The sequence below is a fragment of the Poecilia reticulata genome, linkage group LG20 (assembly GCF_000633615.1).
Source record: "Poecilia reticulata strain Guanapo linkage group LG20, Guppy_female_1.0+MT, whole genome shotgun sequence".
Taxonomy (NCBI): Eukaryota; Metazoa; Chordata; class Actinopteri; order Cyprinodontiformes; family Poeciliidae; genus Poecilia; species Poecilia reticulata.
This window is the reverse complement of record NC_024350.1, coordinates 23269401-23291303: the sequence shown is the minus strand read 5'-3', so window position 1 is coordinate 23291303 and position 21903 is coordinate 23269401. Positions and strand designations below refer to the sequence as shown.

General features: G+C 40.2%; 1 protein-coding gene across 1 annotated transcript in view; it reads right to left on the bottom strand.

Moving 5' to 3' along the window:
• Nucleotides 1-21903, bottom strand: part of ptprn2 (protein tyrosine phosphatase receptor type N2) — a 147625-nt gene that overhangs the window by 27134 nt on the left and 98588 nt on the right. Inside the window, exons 12-13 of the mRNA XM_008396736.2 lie at nt 7469-7684; nt 4175-4378 (exon numbers count right to left, since the gene is read on the bottom strand). Coding sequence (XP_008394958.1) covers nt 4175-4378; nt 7469-7684 — 420 coding nt within the window. The remainder of the gene's footprint in view (nt 1-4174; nt 4379-7468; nt 7685-21903) is intronic.

The following is a 21903-nucleotide window of genomic DNA, read 5'->3' as shown; positions in this document are numbered from 1 at the left end:
AGGGATTATGTCTGCCAATCAGAGGGCTGGGGATGGGAGGCCTGTGTGTGTCAGGGAAACAATGTCTAATCCTTCCTAAGCAGCGGTCTCCTCGGCAGCAGAGGGATGAAATTGGGATGAAGGCACGACCAGACACAACAGGTAACACGTCCCTGTCGAATTAAAATGCTGCAAGCAGTTTGGGCCGGGGGCTTTATGGTATGATAAGCAGCTGTGAGGCGTGTGGAAAAGAAGGGGGTATTAATGTGCAGAGTGATTTTTGTGCAACAAATAATAGCTGAACAAAAGAGGTCTTAAATGGGAGAGCAAATTGTGTTTTCTTGCTCAGGAACTAAATTTAAAACAGGGAAAGCAGAGCATTTTGTTTTTCCTGCTAGGCAAATAATTTATCATTCTGAAAAAAAAGAAAAAGAAAAAAAGGGAAAACTGGTAAACAGCAAAGAGCCTGGAGCAACTTATCTATTTTTACAAGATGGGTAAAGTCCATTGGAAGAATGAACACATTCAAATTTTTTCATGTTACAACCTCACACCACAAAGGTCCATGCATTTCTGAGGTGTTTTATTTGGAGAACTAGCAGAAAATAATCCTTAAATGTCAAGTGGAACATAAACAATGGTTGGTTTTTATAATTAAAGCTGAAATTAAATAAAAAAAAACCAGAGGTGTACATTTGTATTCAGCTCCAATACCTATCACAGCTGCAAATCTTTTAGGGTATGTCTCTACCACATTTGCTCATTTCAAAAATGAAGCTTTGAACGTTCTTTACAAAATATCTCAAGTTCAGTTGGATAGTTTAGACAGCTTCTTTTATTTCTCTTTTTCTTTTAAGTTTTGGATCAGATTCGGAATGGGATTTAGTTCTCAGCCATTTTAGCCCACACTAGCTGTCCAGTCCCTGCTGAAGAAAAGTATCCCCACAGCATGCTGCTGCCACTCCCATGTGCCACCACAGGAACTGTGTGTTCAAGTTGATGAGCAGTATCAGTAGCGTCAGACTAGACTGAATATGTCTGCAGACCACAGTTTCAACATTTGTGTTTGTAAAAAATGTTTTCCTTCCATTTCACAATCATGCGCTACTTTGTGTTAGTCTTTTACACAAAATCCTAATAATATGCAAACAGGTTTGCTGTAGTTACGTAACAAGGAATGACAAAATGATGAAAGTGTGAAAAAATTCAAGAGGCATGAATATTTCTGCACAGGGAACTGTAATAAGAGCAAGAAAAAGCAACTCAAGCCTGTTTGTCCACAAACTTGGTGAGTCTACTGCGCTGTCCGTGGTGCTGAAACGGTCTAACGCTGCAGAAATATAGCCACACGCTGCTTTTCCATTATCATTTTTCCGATATTTTTAACCACTCAGAAGATAAAAAGTGCCAGTTACAGCACCACAGAGCAGCTGAAACAGGAAAAAAAGGAAAGAAAATGCAAATCGTCAGACACTAGAGGCGTGCCGAAGCGTCAAAAAAAAAAAAAAAAAAAAAAAAAACGGGGGGAAAAAAAAGACACACCCAAGCAGATGAGTCAGCACATCCAATTTCAATTCTGAAGTTTGAAGTCGTTATGCAAGTCTCAAGGTGGGCTGCGCTGTGGGGTGCAACATTTATTCTGAAAGAATTACAAAGTGTGAGTGTGTGTGTGTTTGTGTGTGTGAGAATGAGGTGATCGAGTCTAAAGAAACAAAAAAAAAAAAAAAAAAAAGGAGAGAGAAAAACACCCCAGTAAGCTTTGGAGAGTTCAGTATTCATCATCTAGCTCTGCACGATGTGAGAGGAGAGGAGAGCAGAGATGAGGAGGGGAAATATAGGTCTGAGATCAGCGATAACAAGGCAATCTCACACATGGTTTCACGTTAAGATGACGGGAGAATTTCAAAGACGAGCCCCCTCTATAGGACACCTCCATGTCAATCACAGCATGGAGAGAGAAGCAAAGGTCCCAGCGTGTCTCTTTTTTTTTTTTTTTCCCTTTTCATTATTATTATTTTTACCTTCTCTGTAGTCTAATCCTTGCACTGCTGCTGTGAAGAAACGAGGCTTAATAATAACAACAGCTCCTAGAAATTATTCACTGCGGCTCCTTTTGTTATTTGCGCAGCTAAATGCTTTTCTATTGTCAGTGTTTTCAAAGGGGGCTTCACAAACAAGCCTTGACAAGTGCAACAAAACCCATCTATTACCACCAAATACGAGGCATTACTCAGATTCCCTCTCATTCATTACAGCCTCCCAGTATAAAAGCCAGACATGCAGTGTGATGAATGCTTTCTCCATTAATGGAAACACTGCGAGGCATCTATCCATCTCCTCCATCAAGCTGGTTTTTTTTTCTTTTCTTTTTTTTCCTCTGAATGAAAGTTGAACAAAATTAAAACTGTCCACTGTGTGTCTGTGAGAGCTTTCTCATTTAGGAGAAAAACAGGAATAAAATATGCACAAATGAACACGTTATATTTAAAAAAAAAAAAAAAAAAAAACATCAGAGAAAATTAGATAGATGTTGAGATTTAATTTTCTGTCGCTCTCATCTCAGGAGACGATCCCTGGACTGAGCTGCAGCGGCATAGGTGCAAACACGATGAGCGGAAGATGAAAATTACAAGGAGCAATAGAGCAGGACTGGAGTGATAAATTGAGAGAAAAACGAAGAAAGTTGGTGGACGGAGGCAACGGGGCCAAGATAAAAAAAAAAAAAAACTAGAGGCGAAATAAAAAACAGCAGGAAGAGAAATGAAAGAATAAACAACGAAAACAGGATTCTTCAAATAACAAAGCGTGACTAGATGTCGACTGTAGAAAGAAAGTAGAGACGCATTCATGAGAACTTAACGTGAGAAAAATCAATCTAAGATCTCAACATGGTCCTCCAAATACATATATAGAACTAAAGAAAATCAGGACATTATTTCTATCTAATTTGGACTCTATCATTATTAGAATGAGATCCACATAACGTGATTACCTCAAATGAAAATAAGGCTTTTCAACATTTTAAAGCAAAACCATAGAACGACTCTATTTACTTTTATTTAAAGCAAATATTATTCCTAGTTCTACAATAACAACGCAAGATAATATTAAAATACTGTTTTTTAAAATGTATCAATACTTTAACTCTGATCCACAGACGTAAGCAGAAACATTTAGAGAGTAGCACAGCAAGCTGACATTTGGTGCTTACTTAGTCAGGCTATCTGCTCAATTAGTCAACCTGCAGTCGGTCATTTCTAAAATATTATGAATCTATGAGCAAAGTGTGGCGCTGATTTAGTTTCCACATCATGATTGTCTTGGCTTGAGTTAGTTTGAAAATAACCTTTTTTTTTATAAGAACGATAAAATAAAAAAAAAATGCTTCTTTCAGTCAGCTGATGGGCAGCGTGTAGCAACATGTGGGGGAAGGGAGGAGCTGCATAACTCCATGCTCCAAATAAGTGGAGGAAATTGCATTCACTTTCTCTGGCATCTCATTGAAAGGGGAGTTGAAAAGCCGACTTGTGAAACCTGATCCAGATCCTATTTAGCCACCATTTCTATATCATCTCATGCAGACTTTCCCTGTGCATGGACTCTTTTTCTCTTTTTTCCCCTCATGACTACTGAGCAGTGCCTTATCAGTGTTAAAGAAGGAAACCTGCTTTGTCATTTCATTTTCCCTGCTCCTTTCAGTTTTCACTCATGTCCTGTACTTATAGTAAGGATTTTGCCAATTCTGAAATCGATTTCTCACCAACCTGTTTCATCACATCCTTGCTCTGCATGTCAGATTTATGCTCGGTGGCTTGATGCTATTAGCGGGGCTTCCAGGGGCAGATAACATTTTGCCAAATGCCATTATACGATCTACTCAGCTGGACAGTATTGTCTTGTAAATTGGACCATATGAGACTAAATCTAAGTGTGATTGAATTACACTTGAACAAATTTGATTCATTTCATTATATTTGCCTTTAATCTTTATTTGAACTGGAGCTGCCTGCCTTGTAAAGGTGCTTTCAAATTACGTGGAAAATAAACTGAACTGAAAGTTTGACTTTGGGTTAAATTTGACCACATCTCACACCCATGAATGTCATTTTCAGGGATTTCCCGCCTCAGACTCGAGTCTCCTTCCTCGACACTGTCTTTATCCCGTAAATCCTCACTGAGACGTTCTCAGCCTTACCAGGATCATGTGACCTGTGGAGATATCCATGTTGGACGGCACCGGCTCCTCGCACCAGGAGGAGGTGCTGCTGCGCGTCGACGGGCTGGCCGCGGGGCCGTCGCTGAACTGGGACGACACGCTGTTGAGGCGAGAGTGACGCAGGGTCTCTGGCCGCTCCACGCGCTCCGACGTCCTGATCGCCATGCGCTGGCGACACAGTTCCTGTAGGGGGAGGAGTTACAGAGCATGATGTGGAAAGACTGAATAATCAGGAATATTATTAATTATTTTTTTTTCCCCCTTTGGAAGCTGTCATGTATTTCATATCCCTGTCATACACGTAACAATTGCTGGTGTATTTTACGTGCTTAGCCTTACGCTGTGAGGAGCCGACTTCTATAAATGCACCTCGTAAAATCCTGTATCTCTGCTCACTTTTCTGTAGATTAATGGCTTATCCCTGTGGATTATAAAGATTATACTAATTATGTCAAAAATACACGAGCTGAGGAAGCTTGCGCCTTTTCAAGTAGAAATGCTGCACCTTAATACCACACAATGACTCTCTCTCTCTCTCTCTCTCTCTCTCTCTCTCTCTTCTCTCTCTCTCTCTCTCTCTCTCTCTCACTCTCTCTCATTTTTCAAGAATGGGTCCAAAACTGCATTTACATCACACATTTCCATCTACAGAGACTGTTATATTTCCGCAAATAGGAGCATTTAGACTCCTATTTGGCCAGAATAGACAGACACTGGGGGAAATCAATTTGTATCAACTAACTCACTGAAGGGGCAAGAAAATCTATGGGAGTGGCCCTCACCTCCAAACATAGAAATACATTGGTAGAATTCAACCGCCAACCAGATTACACAAAATATCAACATCTCACAGCAAAGCAGTGCTGCCTCCAGAAGGCTTTTCAACTGGATGGCCAGATGGTGACCACTGATCAACTTGTAGTGGCACACCACAAAAAAAAAAAAGCTTATATTTTACAAACTAGTTTATTTAGGTAATTTATTTGCTGTTGTCATAAATAAATAAATAAATAAATAAATAAATAAATAAATAAATAAATAAATAAATAAATAAATTATGTTTGGGATGTCATCCATGCAAGTCTTTTTTCAATCAAACGATTCAACTTATTTCTCTAAATGAATTACTGCAATTGAACCTTCATGCTTAGTTCTATATTTAGCTATACACACACACACATATACCCCCCCACACACACACACTTGGAATATAAATGCAAAAAATATGAAAATGCAAAACATATATGAGATTTGCAAATAAAATTATAATTTTAAAAAATCTAGAGAAACAAATTACAGCTTTTTCCCTGCTCTTTGATTCATGCATTAAGAAGATGAAGGCTGCCATGCTGTTGTGTCAGGGGAGTGTCAGCAAATTCACAAGTGTGGCCAAAAGAGAGGCACTATAGATAGTGCTTCACCCTATAGATAGGGTGAAGCACTAAACTAAAAATTAAAGCAACAATTCTGGAGATTTACAATGCTGAGGTTATATTTAGAGGTTTGGGTGGGACACACCTAAAGGTGATGAATATCTCGTGATGCTCATTTTAGGCATATTGCAAAGTCTGTTCTGTCTTGCATCATTGCAAAAAACCAAATAAATAATTAAAACAAAAGCCATCTAATGCTTTCTTCTGATTAATATCTGAATGTTTCCCACTAAAAGCCCCACACTTCTCCTAATGACTCAGCTCTTCTCCCATCATGCCTCAGTGCAAACATTAGCTCCCTGTAGCACAGCATCATAAAACCGTGCAATCTTCCGGCTCTGTTTTCCCCCTGCTTCTTTCCTCGAGCTGTGATCTCATTTGATATTTGCATTTGGAATTCATAATCTGTGAAGCCCACCATGTTTGAAATTTTTTTTTTTTTTTGGGAGGAGGCGAAGCAGCTCCCTTTTCTCTCCACAAAATTAATTTTCACACCCAATTAATAACGACGAGGACAGCGCAGGCCAGAGAAAATGCCTCATGAAAGCTCACGCTATCTCATGATGAATCGCAGTGATATTTCCCTTTAGAGCACAGCCCTCCTCCTCCTTCTTCTACTCCTAAGCTCCTGGTTTTGGATCAGCTTTTCCACCATCAGACTTTAATGATTACAGCCATCAAATGGTGCCCAGGGCCCTGGCCTTGGGGCAGCGTCCAGGTCTACCTCATAACTCATCCCACCTCTCAGCGTCTCTGCAAAAGCACCAGTGCTGTGCTGCTGGAGCTGACAATTTTTTTTTTCCACAGAAGAAGAAAAAGGAGCATGCAGTCAGTGCCAGGGGAGAGACAAAGATGAGCAAAAGTCATAGGATTACAGGTTCACTGCTGCCCTCTCCATTCAGATTACTAATGAGAAGGAAAACAGGCCAAATCACAAGCAGGGACCCGACACAGGAATCATTAAAAAGTGTCATTTTTTTCTGCAGGACTGTGTTATATTAGAATCCTTGCAGTTTTAACATTGCAGTTAAACATTGTAATAATAATCCCATTTACAATAAATCCGAGAAAGTCATTTGCAATGTTAATATTACCTACCTAGCTGTAGTGAAATTTAATTGAATATCCTTTTTTTGTTTTAACATATATTGTGAAGAAGAAGAAGCCACCCTGTATAACGCCTGAGCACCAATCTCAGAGCCAGGAGTAAATACACACTAACAGAGCTCAAATTTAATAATTGTGCGGCTAAGTGTGATTTCCCATTCATGCTAATTTCTCTTCTTTCCAGCAAAAGTCATCTGGGGTCGCAAGTGTTAACACGTTCTCAGAGCAGCCCTGCAGAAGCCTGATTAAACATTGAAAATGTTAACTCGACATGCGAATAAATGTGTTCGGAGTGGCACGCTGGGCACAGCTGAGTCCCAACCCTGCAAAAATCAATACGGAGCAGACCGCCTGCTGCTTTGGAGGAACAGTGGGAATAGGTCAGGGTGGAGACACGTTTCCGATTGCATGCGTTCAGGTTCGCACACACGCACACACACACACACACGCACACACGCACACACACACACACACACACACACACACGCATACACACACACACACACCCACACACACACAAAATTCTCCTCGAAAAGGTAGGCAGAAAATGTTGGACGGAGATCAATTTGGATGATCTCAAATACAGATGTGGGTCTCCAAACACACTTTCACAGAATAATTCACCCTACATGAGCACGATGCGTTTTCCACCAATGGCAGAGAGCAGGCTGGTTATTCTGGCGTCTGATTGGCTGGCAGCACAGAGAGGGTGGGGGGGAGGGCTGGGACTAACCTGATAGGCTGCGGTGGCGTCATGGCTGGTGTCAGTCCCCAGGCTCGCCAGCTTCTCCTTCATGTGGAGGTGTGAGCGCTGGCGGACACAGAAGAAGGTGGCGGACACGGCCAGCGCCACCAGGATGAAGAGCATGCAGAGGACGGAGAGCAGCAGGAACTGGCCAGACTCCACCCTGGTCTCCTTCACCACGGGGATCTGGGTCAGGCTGCCCCTCTGGAGAACAAACACAGAGAGAACACGCTGTCAGAGCAGCAAACTATGCTTCTCTGACTTTTTCTACATGGATGCCCCCCTCCCTGTCAAGAGAGAATTTTATTTATTTTTTTATTTTCACCCAGAAGCTCATTTTGACTTTCAAATACAGAATATTTGGATGTACAGCCACCGTCTGACTGGTCCCACTCATTAGACATCCCTGATAGCCGCCTCATTATGTGCATTCAGGCTCAGTCAGCCCCCATTACCAACCTCTGCCCACTGCTGTCTCTTGTCTGAGGCCCACTACAGATATTTACAACCCCATTTAGTGCTGGCATGAGCCACCCTGGCACCGGGCAGCTGCAGGAAGCTGGGATACGAAAAGCTTGTGCTTAATTAGCTCCTCTGGTCCTGAGTTGGCTGGATTAGGCTCTGGGCAAAGCAGGGCTGATGGGACACACAGGTAGGTTAAAGTGCATCCACCAGCTGACCAGCAGAAGAATGAAAAAGCTTTCAAATAAAATCTGAACGCCAATACAGACAGAAAGATATATTTGTAGGAACTATGGCACTTTAAACATAAAGGCCATATTTTGTAATAGCGAGATCAGGCTTCTCCTGACAGATACCGAGTTGGTTTTTACTGAGGTCTGCTAGGGGCTAGAACAGGGTCAGAAAGACTCGATCAAACAAAAAAAAAATGCGTTTCAGCTTCTGTGATAGAGGTAGTCGTATCAGAGTCCAACAAATAACGATGGTTTCACAAGATTATTCCCCCTTTATTTTCTGAAAAACTTTTTTTTTTTTTTTTTGAATGCATTGGGGAAAAGATCACATATTTCTGTTCAATTGGCCTGCTTATCAGGGGTCCCAGCAAATTAATAAAAAAAAAATCGAGCGAGTCAGATCTTTGGCCGATTGATTGGTGCCTCTCTAATTGCCATCATAAACTCCCTTGAGGGACTTGATAGCCAACAGCAGCTATTAGCAGCAATTTCAATTCAGTTTAATTCAATTTTAGTTTATTTCGAACATGTAACAACTTACGTGTTGGAAGAAAAACAAAGACAAAAAAAGTGAAACTAATGATAAAAATAGAGAAATATATCACAAAATAGACCTAACTTCATTCAAGAGTGGAGATTGTTCATTTAATTGGGAGTTAGCCCAAGATATAAGCAAATTGACTGCTATTTTTTTATTTTTACTTTACTTTGACTTCATATCACCAGTTGACTTTGATTTAATGGGATAGCTTGAATGTAGATTTGAATTGCAATGCATGTATCTGGATCTGAATGTGACTGTAACCATGAACTGTATCAGAAAAAACCCTGTTTTTATTTGACCTGAATTAGATTCTGTATGGCTGCATTTGATTTTAACCTTTTGGTAACTGTGCCTGTAATTCATGGCTGTTAAAATGAACTGAACTAAAATCCCTTACATTTTTTTTTTCTCCAGAATTTAAAAGGACTGAGAAACGTAACAAAAGTTTATTCTTTTTTGATAGTGGTAGTAGGTTTAAATTCCACAGAAAATTTGTGGATTAGAAGATTATCCTCATTTGCACTTCTCAGCATAACCTTAACCTTCATGAAACCTTTATTTAACATCTAAATAAGTGATGAAAGTACAAGGTGTGGGTTTATGCAGTAACAGATGAAATTTAAACAAGAGGAGGCGGGGGGAATTAAGTTTTTAGCCTCAATTGACAAGAATATTATTAGCCAGCAGTAATTTCTTGAAGCAATATTAAGAAGTGGTTAATTAGAGTAGGGCCAAAAGAAAGCAGAGTAAATCTAGCTGCTACTTAACCCCCAGACCATTAGGGGGCGCTGAAGACTTCTAATGTACAGTAAGGATGTTAAGAATCTGTGCTGTAACATTTGCAAATAATGAACCTACTTTAATATTTTGATTTGAAGTTTTATAACAAACAATATTTTTTCAATCTTTCATGACATTTTTAAACAAATTATGCATTTTAAATAGCATATGAGAGTTACTGAATTGAACTGGAAGGACAGGACATGGACAGGAGTTGAATTTGGACCAAAATTTAAATGACTCCATATTCAGACAAACTGTTTGTCACTTTCAGATGACATTTGCTCTAATTTTGTGATGTTTAAACTAACTAAGTAGATTGGAATTAAATTAAAATGGCTTTAAACATTTATAATTAAAAATGTTTAAAAAGAAATATTCAAATTTAGTTTTAACATTATGTCAAGAGTCATCATGTAATGCAGTAGCATATTGTTCATTAATATTTTCTTATCCTTGTGTGTGAGTTTGCTTGTTATCACAACCAATTAAAGCTGCTTGCTCACTTCAGACTTCCTTGCATCTCCACGTAGGACTGAGAAACAGTCTTATCTTCACAATTTATTTATGCAAGTTATTTAATAAATATTGTGGGGTGAGCAAATTTGAGGGTCAAGAAAAGCAGATTGTGTGATAAAGTCAATTTAATTGTGGGCTTCCTAGCAAGAGCTGCTACATGCACAGCATGCAAACAGTATTTTTGCTGCTGTGGTGCCTGGTGGGTGATGGGCTTAACTCAAAGTGGGATCCTAGATTATATTCTGCTAAGGCCACATTAGAGATGCACCAATCTATCAGGCGGAGATCAGAATCCTTAATTGGTTCTGACTGGTGGTCAGCAGGTCAAAAATCAGATTTTTCTCCCCCCACCCCTCACCCCCTGCTCATTAAATACATAAAAAAAAAGAATTTCCACCATTTTGGGGCATGTAAACAAATCAACCAATAACACATGCTTTAACGCACTATTTTTGAGTAAAATGAAAATCAGATAAAGGTCAGTGATGTTGAGGTGAATATAATGCGATAAGCTTGTAATTCCTTATTCTCTGTAAGATTCAAAACTACGATATTGTTTTTTATTTTTTCCAGCAAAGCACCTGCATGAAAGAACCTACGGAACATGCCATGAGTTATCGTCCTTAAAATAAACACGTCAGAATTGTTCGTATTCAGAATCAACTAGTCAAGCCTCACAGAAACCCAGAAATGAATCAGTGCACCATGCGAGCTTCCAATCCACATCAAGAGCTCAAAAATCGAGGCTGAACAAGTAAAATTTTCTTCACTGATTGCAAAGCGTCCTGTCGAGCCAGATTTCAAAATAGGAAAGATGCAATTTGCCCAAAAACAATTTCCTCCCCATAAATCATCCTTACTGTCTCTGCGATTGACGTGAAAAGAGGTGGTTTCTGAAAAAGCCAGCTATGCACACATTTTTGATATAATGTTCCCGGCTGCAGAAGCTATGCATCTGCAAAAAGGGCAATATCAATAAACAACGAACACATACATCAGCAGGCTCCTAATTGTCTGCATGCAATACTGAGAGATTGATGGGCAGAGGTGAATCTGAAAAAAAAAAATAAAAAAAATTGGAGGAGCTTTGACATTTAGCCTGAAGGGGGGGTCTAATAGGCATGCTGAAGGATTGCTACAACTTGTTATCATTTCCAGAAACGAGACACTTCTACCTCAGACCAGCAACAATCCGGTTTGACCTTGTGGCTGATAACTGCCAGTGGGGTTTAGCAAGACGGCTCTGTTCAGTGCGCCGTGTTGGGCCTGACAGCGTTCGCTGTTGATTGCAAAAGCTGAGGTTCCAGCATGTAGTTTCAATCAGGGATTAAGAGGCTGGAAAACAACAGAGCGAGGGGTTCGAAGAGGCCCGATTGCAGAGGAGAGAAATGGTCTCCATCCAAAGGATTGTCTGTCTCAGTGAACAGATGAACACAAACTGTTTCCTGTCTCACTGCAAATTCTAACAGAAGTCAAAATCGTATAATGTAAAACTCAATTTTATCTTATGTCCCATCAAAATATCATTAGAGTGCTTAAGAACCCAAGTGCCAAATCTCTGGAAGTTAAATTGCTTCTTACATTCGATTTTTTTTTCTTTTATAAGAATCTTTCCCTTCGATCTCTTATCTTTGGCCACTCTTGAAAAATATTCACCTTGAAACGACTGGAAAAGCATCTCCACTGTGGGAGCAAAAAGCCTTGAAATTCAACGGAAGCATAAAAGACTGTTTGAAGGCGGTAATCGTGCTGGAAGAAATGAGGGAGAGACAGAGGGGAGGAAAAAAAAGAGGACAAATAGCTTGTAAAAAGGAGGAGAAAAAAATAAGGACAGAATTTACAATTATGGGCCTGTTCAACCTTGAAGCTTTTTGGCTTACTCATATTTTCAAATACAATTATTATTATTTTTTTTAATTTAAAGAAAAACTTTCCACAGGGAAAAAAAAGCCCTAAAACATCAGATATGTTTTTTAAACTAATTATATTATTTAAAAAAAAATCTAGCATGGTAAATAGGCTTATTCTTTCATATAATAAATTTTTAAGGTTTCCTTCAACATATTAGAGCATCAAAATATTTAATCTAACGGATTTAAACATATTCTTTATGTGTGATGTGTGTTACATCCAAAAAAAAAAAAAAAAAAGCTCCCCATTTCAATAACTGCCCTCTCCCTCTTCTTCTTCCCTCTATTGAAGTTGCCCCTGTGGAGAATGAGCCAATCTGGGAAGGAGACAAGGGGGCAGATGGATTTCGGTGCTCTGGATTATTCAAATGATAAAGAGAAAGGTCGGGCAGAGACGAGTCACAATAACCCTTAAAATCAAGATTTCCCAACCGCAGCTGCTATTGCTGATTAATTATTCCACATGGTTAAAAATGAGGACTTTATGTGCTCATAAAGCAGAGTTTAATAAAAATAGATTTTATGCTACAATTTAGTCTCATATTTTAACGTTCCATAAAGTCGCACAAATTTTTACAGAAAAAAAAAATGGAGAAAATGTTGAGGTGTTTAGGACCTAATTTGAAAAAAGATAACGACAGCAGTCGATATTTCAAATGAAATAAAGATTAGCTTTAAACAGGAAATATATGCCAAACGGAAGCATAAAATATTATTTCTATTATACACACAAGTAAGATAATTTTTTTTTTAAATCACATTTTTTATGTGAGGCTTCTCTCATTTGCAAACTTTCTGAACCTGCTGCTGGGCGCTAATGAGGCTGAACCTGCAGAAACTTTGCCTCCAGAACAACATCAGCACACTGAAAACTCTTCCTTTCTTCTGAAATACGAGCTTTTAGAGGAAGATTAAATACAACATGAAATGAAGCCGCACGAGAAAGACTCCTAAAATGATATAAATCTCGCAAAAAATAAAAAAAATAATAAAATAAAAAAAATAAATATAAATAAACTAAACACGGTAATCGCAATAACCCGTCATCTAACGTCGCGTTTCGTGCATTAAGACTGTCAAAAACAGGAGCGATCAGGCGGTGTGTTCGGACAGATTGTTACCTAGATCCATGCCGCCGCGTCACGCAGTGAGCGACCTGACGCCGCGCCTCCGTATTTCCAGCGAGCGCCGGGAACCGCTGACACTCGCCGCAGCTCCGACAAGCGTCTGTGCGCGTCCCAGCTCGGTCCGCTTCACCAAAACCTTCCCCCTGCGAGAGCGTCCCATCAATGCGTGCGTCTCCCCCACCCCCCTACCTCCCCACCCCACCTCTCAAAAGAGCGCGGCTTCACTTCAACACGTATAGTTGAAGAAAAAAAAAGGAGGAAAGAAAGAAAGAAAAAAAACAAAAAAACACAGAGAAAATAAGAAAAAAAAAAGGGGAGAAGAATGTAGGATATGCCCGCCTGATTTTCCGAGCTTTGCAAGAATGTGCAGAAGCCCCACTAGTGAGTCCTTTCAGCTCCTCCGTGCCAATGAAAGGAGACGGGGAGGTGGCGGGGTTAGAGGTTTTTTTTTTTTTCTGCCATCATTTAGTTAAGGCTGAGCCCCTCCTTAGATTCAGCAGCTCAGGAGTCCCCGTCCATTGCACATGTCATATCCACCGGTTGCTATAGCGATGCCTCCACATGTTGTCGACAGTGAGTGTTCAAGGAGCGATGCCTGGCTAATAGGCTTGCGGGCCGAAAGGGCCGATATGAATGGATGCAGGGGCTAGTCGCTCATTTGTTGAGCTACCAGGGGTCTCTGTGTTTGCTGTGTGAATTGCTGTTTTCTCAGGCTCTCCTTTCCCCCCTGTTCTACCTCTCTCTCTCTCTCTCTCTCTCTCTCTCTCTCCCTCTCTCACCATCTCTCTCCATCTCTCTCTCTCCCTCTCTCCCAGGGATTCCGAAAAAGGCAGTTCTCTTTTACTTCAAAGTGGGATTTTTTTTATTTATTTTGCATTCAAAGCTGAAGTGAGCGCCATAATAAGAGCCTGCCACACAGTACAGTAGTTGTAAAGTATATGAATGCTACACTGGAGATTAGCTGTTCTCTAAGAAAAAAAAAAAAAAAGGCAATTGCCTGGTCCATAATGTAAATCATGCGTAATTGGCTAAGTCTTTTCTGTGCTCTTGCTTCAGATCTGTGAGGCTTAAGAAGAAGAAAGGGTCGAAAATTGGAAGTTTAACAAGCTTTGGAGATAAAACTCCCTAAAAATGCTGTCCCCTTTTTGTTTGTTTGCTTTGCTTTGTGTCCTGGCAGCTTAGGCAGAGTCTATGGTGGGTCGGGTTGCCATGCAGTGTCAAACGCAAAAGCCCTATAGACTCTGATCCACCGGCTCCTCCATGGTCCAACCTCCACCCACGGCCACGAGATGTGTGCCATGAGTTAGAAATAGAGTTACTCCTCCTCCACGTAGAGGAGTCAGTTTGGGGCAGCTCATCTCTTGGAGGCTCTTTGCAGGTTGTCTAGGCACGTCCCTCTGGGAAGTCTCCTCAGGGCAGACCCTGAATTTGCTGGAGGAAATGTATATCCCGTTGTAACGTGGGTATGCCTCGGGATTCCTCAGAATAAATGGAAGTGTTGCTGGGGAGAGGGACGTCACTGGAGCAGCTGATTTCAGAAATGCAGGAAGGACGGATGGACAACAAAAATAAGGGTGGAAATGGCAAATTTGGACGGAAAAAGTACTTTTAAAATGTTTTTGTTTATTTATTTGCTCGTAATTTTCTCACAGTTTAGTCATTCTATATGTTGCACCTGGTTGCAGCGAAATGCTGGTTTGAAGGGGACACCTGATATTTGCTTCCTTCAGATTAACGTGACGGGGAAAAAAAACGAGGTGATCAACCTCCCTGAAACGCTGCTCCTGTTGTTGTTTATGTTTTGCCCTGGTGGTTTAGGCAAACAGTGCAGTGGGCCTGGTTGCCATGCAGTGTCAGATTTCAAATTGAAAATGTGGATGTACTTTGCTTGTCCCAAAGGGAAATTAAGAACGAGGTACTTTCTCTGCTGGTCCCTTGACATCTATAATGGTTCAATTAAAAGCAATAACGTAAACTATGGGCACAAATTTAGACCCAAAATTTGACAAAAGTTGCATGGTTGTCATGGCAGATTTATTCTACACAAAGGGGGGAAATTAGACCTTTTCCCGTGTTGCTCCCTGCAGATCCGTGTGGCTCAAAAAAAAAAAAAAAGGGGTGGAAAATTGCAACTTTAACAAGTTTGGGAGATAAAACTCACTAAACTGTTATCCTAATTAGCAATCAGGCAGGAAAAAAGGGGAATAGGGGGGAGAGAGAGCCCCCCAAAAGCAGAGCAACAGCTGCACTTAACAGGGAGAGAGAGAGAGGAGAGAGAAAGGGGGATTATGGAGCGCTCAGGGACAGAAAAGGAGAAAGCAAAAGAAAAGGGGCGGTGATGAGAGGAGAACGGGGGTCCTGTCAAATGCAGATGACGAGTCATGGGGAGGAGGGAGTGCTCTCCAGTTTATTTTTTCCATTCAGCGAGCACACACCCCCTCCTCTTGTCCATTGTCCCTCAGTGTGACAGCTGGAGTTGGCAATGCGAAAGGGAGAACAAAAAAAAAAAAAAAGCTCAGGTCCACAGCCCAATTGGACGCCACCCCCTTTTTAAACTATGAAAATAAATAAATAAATATATAAACTATATCCAGGGGTGTAAAACCCCAAACTGACCCTACAATCAGAACATTTGTAGCACATGCTTTCAACATCAAATTAAAGCTAGAAAAACAACAGAAAAGATGTTTCCTCAAACGCTTCTGTTCCCTCTTTTCCTTGAAGACTCTGTGAGTGACAACCATCACGTCATGCTGTTTGCATTCCTATCTCCATAGAACAGAAATTATTCTGAATTCAGATTTTGTTTTCCGTCTGTCTCCCAGAGGGCACGGGCAGACTGTCAGGCTCGAGAAGCACATTTTTTTTTTTTATCTTCAATATTTTCCTTTAGTTTGAGGGGGGGGGGAGAGGGTAAAAAAAAAATCCTTCTGCAGTGGAGGATGGATGCAGAATTGATGCACGGTTCTCACTCCGTGACTTATGCTGAGCGACTTCTATTACAAGTGAGAAATAAATAGCAGCTGCAGAAGTTAATGCTCATTAAAGTCAGCCCTCTCTTGACGTCAACCATCTGGAGGAGATCCTACTTCACTTTGGGTCCGTATTAGACAGCCGGGTCAATCTCCTGTCAGGTTCGTCTTAAATCCATGGCCGCACAAATAAAAAATGTTCCCTTGGTACCAACAGGGATGGCGAGCCAGAGAGAAGCTATTATTGCACCTGTTCTTTTGTGGCAACCCTCAGTGTATCAATTATGAGAACACTGAACATGTCCACGGTTCTCCTTTAGTTTTCACGATGAGACTTCTCGATCAAAATTTAACACACTTAAAATAGTATAAATACAAAGATTACAACTATTTCTTTTAGGTCTCCCAATAATCTACCAAAATCAGAGATGATAGATATAAACTGATGTAATAACGCCCAGAAATGCTAACACATTCCTGTTTTATATATTTTTTTCCATACTTATCTGGACCCACACAACACTTAAATCAAATTTCCATACTTTTCCAGACATTTTCTCACTGTGCATGAAGCTTTCACATCTCATCTGCAAATGACAGTGTACCACAATGTCCCAACTGATGTCGCATCGCACGGGGAGACCAGTGCTAATGGCTGTCACAACAGGGAGGTCTGACACACATTGATTGGCTCCCACAAAGACCAAAATCCAAATGTACTCAGGAAACCATCCAAGTCACTGCCATGGTCTCCAGTGATAGCTGCTGTTTCTCTAGCAAGTATCTCCTCAGGGTAACATGAGGTAGGACAGTCTCTGCTCTTACTGCCAGGCTTACCTGTTCCTCTCTCTCTCTCTCTCTCTCTCTCTCTTTTTTTTTTTTTTTTACTGCATGATATACTGTATATATATATTTTTTATTTTAAGATTAAAGGACAGAAAAGTGATGTCTTTGTCTAAGCAGTGCCAGGAATGAGTGGTGCATATCATAGTGGCAAAGAAAGCCGAACAAATCCCAGGGTCAAGTACTCCACCTGACATGGCAGTGCAAAGATTTCCACTGATGCCTGTGTGAGTAAGGAAAAGGAAAGGGATAAATCCCTGTTTCCCGCGTGTGTTCAATCTGGGTAGAGAGCACAAAATAAAAGGTATTTTTGTTCAATGACATTTCCTTAAAGCTTTGGAGAGCATTCGTAAGGAGGTTGTAGGCACAGTTTGACGCTTTAAGATAAGAAGACAAGAAAAACAAAAGGCAAAGTGTAGGTGAGACTGGCTTGGTGAGACGGGCAGAGATGGGAACTGACATCTCAGTCTTAGCTTGACCTTCAGAAAGTCTGATCAGACATTGTAAACATCAGCTAGTATGTCTTTATTTTGTTGTTTATAGACAAAATTATGATTTAAGTCCACCTTTTAATATCAAAAGAAGGCCTTGGACAATATCTGAGGAATTGATTGGTGGTTCTATTTTAGGAAATTAAATCGGACAGTGTGTTCCTGCTATGTAAGAATCCCTCAAGCCTCAAGTATTTTAAGTGGGGAAATTCAAGACAAGTTTCAAGTAATTAAGGGGAGATTCAAACTTAAGTCTCAAGCCTTTGTGGGGCAAGTCTAAATCAACCCTCAAATTGTTGAAAGGTAAGACCAGGTAATAAATCCAAGTCTCATGTCCTTGGGGCCACATTAACAAGAAGTCACAAGATGTCTGCCAAAAGTCCCCCAAAGTCTTATGTCTTTGGTATACAACAGTATGAAGCAAAAATGCATAGACAGTTTTGAGCCTTTTTGGCACTAATGCAGGCTGTCGCAGTCTGTTATGGTGATTCATTGGTCCTCCTATCCTGCAGCCCTTACCTACTTTTTGGTGATGAGATGGTTTATGACCAAAAGAAAGAGATCTCATAGACAGGTGACTGAAATTAACTTCTTTCTCAGGGTGTCTGAATTCCGAGTCAAAGAAAGAAGCTTCATCCCACTAGGCAGAAAAGACCCAGAACTTACTGGAAGGACTATGGTCTCCAAGAATGATATTAAAGCTGAGTGTGTGAGATTTGCAGGCTGGTTATGTAAAAGAAAACAGTCCTTCAAATGACCAAATTACATCCTGGTAACACAGAAACAAAGGATCTTGCTTTGTACTGATGAAGATGCGCTCTTTTAAGATATGTTTTTTTAGACCTTCCTGACATAAGAGCCAAAGAAGACTTCTGGAGACGGGGTAAGAATCACTTGTTTTCTGTTTGATTACAAGGAAACAAAACCCAAGTTTCAGAAACAACCCCTCCACTCCTGCGAAAAGTTCACGGACTAATTTCCTTCGAGCAGTTTTCTCCGAATGTTTTCTTCGGGCTTCAAAGCTCGATTTGATCATCAGTGATCCTTTCATCTGTCATTTCTTAACTGCATCACAAAAAAAAAAAAGCAACTTATCCACAGTGCATCTGAGCATCCATACCTCTGTGGAGACCCCTCACCTGGTGATACAATCTGTTTTATCTACTGTTTATCAAATAGAAGAGAAACTTTGCTTGCCAGGGACTGGAACATATATAAAAGTGGGTTGTGAGGAATCACAACAAAATTGCATCTGTGCAGAAGATAACGTTATTTACAATCCTTTTACAAGAAAACCGACAGCTGTGTCGCGTACCTGCAAACTTAACAAATGTGGGATGCACCAAAAATAGTTGTTCTGCTCGCCTCCTTGAAATAGGCTGCAATAAATTATTCATAATAATATGCGAGCCAGGCCGTTGCTGAGGCTCAATATAGGAAAGCGTTGGAGGTTGAGCTTTGAATTGTTGAGCGGTGAGAAATGTATGCAAAACAAAACAAAACAAAAAAAAAAAATTTTTTTTTTTCTCTTTTCATGTTTCAGATCCTCCAGCTGTTTTTGTTGTCGGTGAAGTGATTTTACAAGATGTGTGCACGGTAGGGAAACATCCACCCTCATCTGGGGTTTAACTCATTTATTTTTTAAATGTTTTTGATTTATATGCTGACAGCGTTTATAATGGAACAAAGCGCTCTCATTTGAGTCGAAGATGAGATGTTGGGTTTGGTTTGAATATCTTGTCCGTCCAGATACTGGATTGTGACTTTTAATGTATCGCTATTTGCTGCAGTGTAGTTTTTCCTCAGCAGAAATAAAACAGCATTTAGGCTGAGATAAAACATAGAAAAAAAATAAAAAATAACACTTGATTTTTTCGTCTCCCTTGGACGTTTTTGTGCGAAATCCTACATTTCCAGGCGGATGAAGCTCAGAGACAAAAGAAAAGGTCTCATTCTTGGATTGTACTTGAAACACTTGAATTGTTGTCTCATGCTCATCACTTGTTCAGAGAGGAACCATTTAAAGCCCTTGTGTGTGTCAGTCGTCTCATTCTGGATTTCCTCCCAGATGAACCTGTTCAAATAGGCCTCGTTCTCAACCCAGGCTTTGCCTCGTTGTGTAGTTCAAAGCGGTAAACATCAATGTGAGCGCTTTACTTGTCACCTCAATTATATCTTTAGCAGAAAGAGACTCACAGTTGCACAGACACAACAGTGTTAAAAAAAAAAAAGATCTTCAAAAATGTTTTTAAAGGCAGGTAAATTTGTTCTGAAGGGTGTGAGGGTTGGGTTTGTTCACACCATGTGATCTGATGAAATGGTTGTTGAAACAAGGACTCTGTAGGCTAAAATCAGGCTCTTTGCTCTTCTTGCCGTTTGGGATAACTTTTATACCTATTTACATGTTTAGACTCATTGTCACCTTGAAGGGTAAATTCAGGACAAGTAACACACTGCATTGTTTTTTCGGTCTTTTGGGCGTAGAAGACAATTTAGGGTGAGAACTAGCATAAGTCGTTTTAATCGGGCAATGAGGAGGAGGAGCAACCAGATATATTGTTGTGCATACAAGCCAAAACTGGTCTCATCTGACCGGAGCGCCTTCTATCCACGCTTTTACTGGATCCCCAACGCCATGATGCTCCTTTCACCGTGTTTCTACACTGACATTGTCTTAACCCTTGTAAAGCATTTTGTGTTACTCTATGAAAATGCCCTTTAAATACTGATTTGTTCGACACGTTGGTTGATTGATTGATTAATTGAATTTAGGTTGATGTGCCATGCTAGTTTTCTGCTAGAAAGTTACATTTCGGTTACGTCTGACGAGAGGATCTTCTTTTGCATGTTTGTTGGAAGGCAGCGAAGACGCGTCTCCTTCTCTATTAATAAAATGTACCAATGATCAAACACGCTGCTTCGCTGCACCAAATACAAGAAATGACACTACGGTGCTGCTAACCGATAAACGGCGATTGCACCGAGTTGTGTTTTGAAACAAATAAATATTTGCCTTTATTTGAGTTCTGATTCAGTGAACCATGGTTGAATTCATGATGGTCTGTGAAGAGCAAAAGTAAGCAGCAGCTCACACATCTCATTCGTGCCGCACACATGCACACATACCATCCAGTGTCTGCTTAAGTAAAAGGCAAACACTGGGCAGTCCTGAGGTAAAGCTTCTGAATTATGATGTTGCAAATGCCGCCTTTAAAACTTGTTCTTAACTCACCTGTGGTGAAAACGCTGTAAGAGCCACGTTTAGTTAAAGTCTCCAAGCTGTGATAAAGTGCAGCTCTAAAAATCCAATATTGATCGCTTTTAGCAGCAGACTCATTAATCCAAGTCCTAAACAAAGACATATAGATAAAGCTCAACCAATTTATCTAAACTTTTGGCCGTGTTTTCCAGTATTTTGTTGGGATTAGTTCCCAACTGCTTCCACCTAACAGCGCAATGCTTTCTACTAGCAGCTGTGTCGACAGTCCCAATATGCCCGACACGTTTGCTAAAATGCCATCTAAAATTAATTAAACAAAGTCAAGAAAATGTCGCTCGTAACCACGGTAATAATTAAAATCCATCTACTATCAGAGAAAATGTTTTCACTGTCTTAGAGGGAATGAGTCTGCATTAATCAGAGAGGTGTTATCTAAAATATTTGAGCCGTTTTTTTAAAAGGAGCAATAATGCGTGGGTGAGAAGAAGCTACATAAAATGGCCACATCATGATCCAAGTTTTTAAAAGCAGAAGCTAATTGGTGAAGAGGAATTGATGGCAATGCTTTGTTTTAAGTGAAAAGATAAAAGACCAACATGAATCTCAACCAGAGTCCAAGACAACAAGGAAGCTAAATCTTTAATTGTTTTATTCGACTGGAATTCACACTACTTTTTAACTAAAGTGCTCCCAGAAAGCCGGCTAGGCATTTTTTTTTTTTTTTTTTTTTTATCTAGCAGAAAGATAAAACTGCAATTAATTTTGAGAGGCGGGGGAAAACACTGAGACAATACATCAAGTCACACATGAGTGGTGGCAGGCAGGGATATGTGGTCTGCCGCGGAATAAAGGTAGCGTTCATAATTGAAACTCTTCACAAGAGACTTTGTGTGCTGTTAGACTCTGACACTGGGACTGACAGAGAAAGGACAAAGAGAGGTGTTTAGAGTGGAGCACTCTGAGAATTCACAGGTTCTACAGGACATTTTCTTTCCACACAAATCCATCTGAATTCTGCCACACGGGTAAGTTTACACAATGGATATAAGTATGTCTGTGAAAAGAGTCAAAATTTTCTTTTTTTTCTGTTAGGCCTTTGCAGGAACATTTTGCTTAGGTTTATCTACATTTAAAAGAAGCTCAACTAGTCATTCTGACAGGTATACAGAAAGGACCAAACAGTCATGACGAAAAGAAAGTACACCCTTCTTAAAATGTAGGCCTTTGTTGCACAAACTGCACCCTTGACACTTACTGAAACTGCTGGCATAAATGTATAAAAAAGCCTTAAAATCAATGTTTTATGGCAAAAGGAAATATAT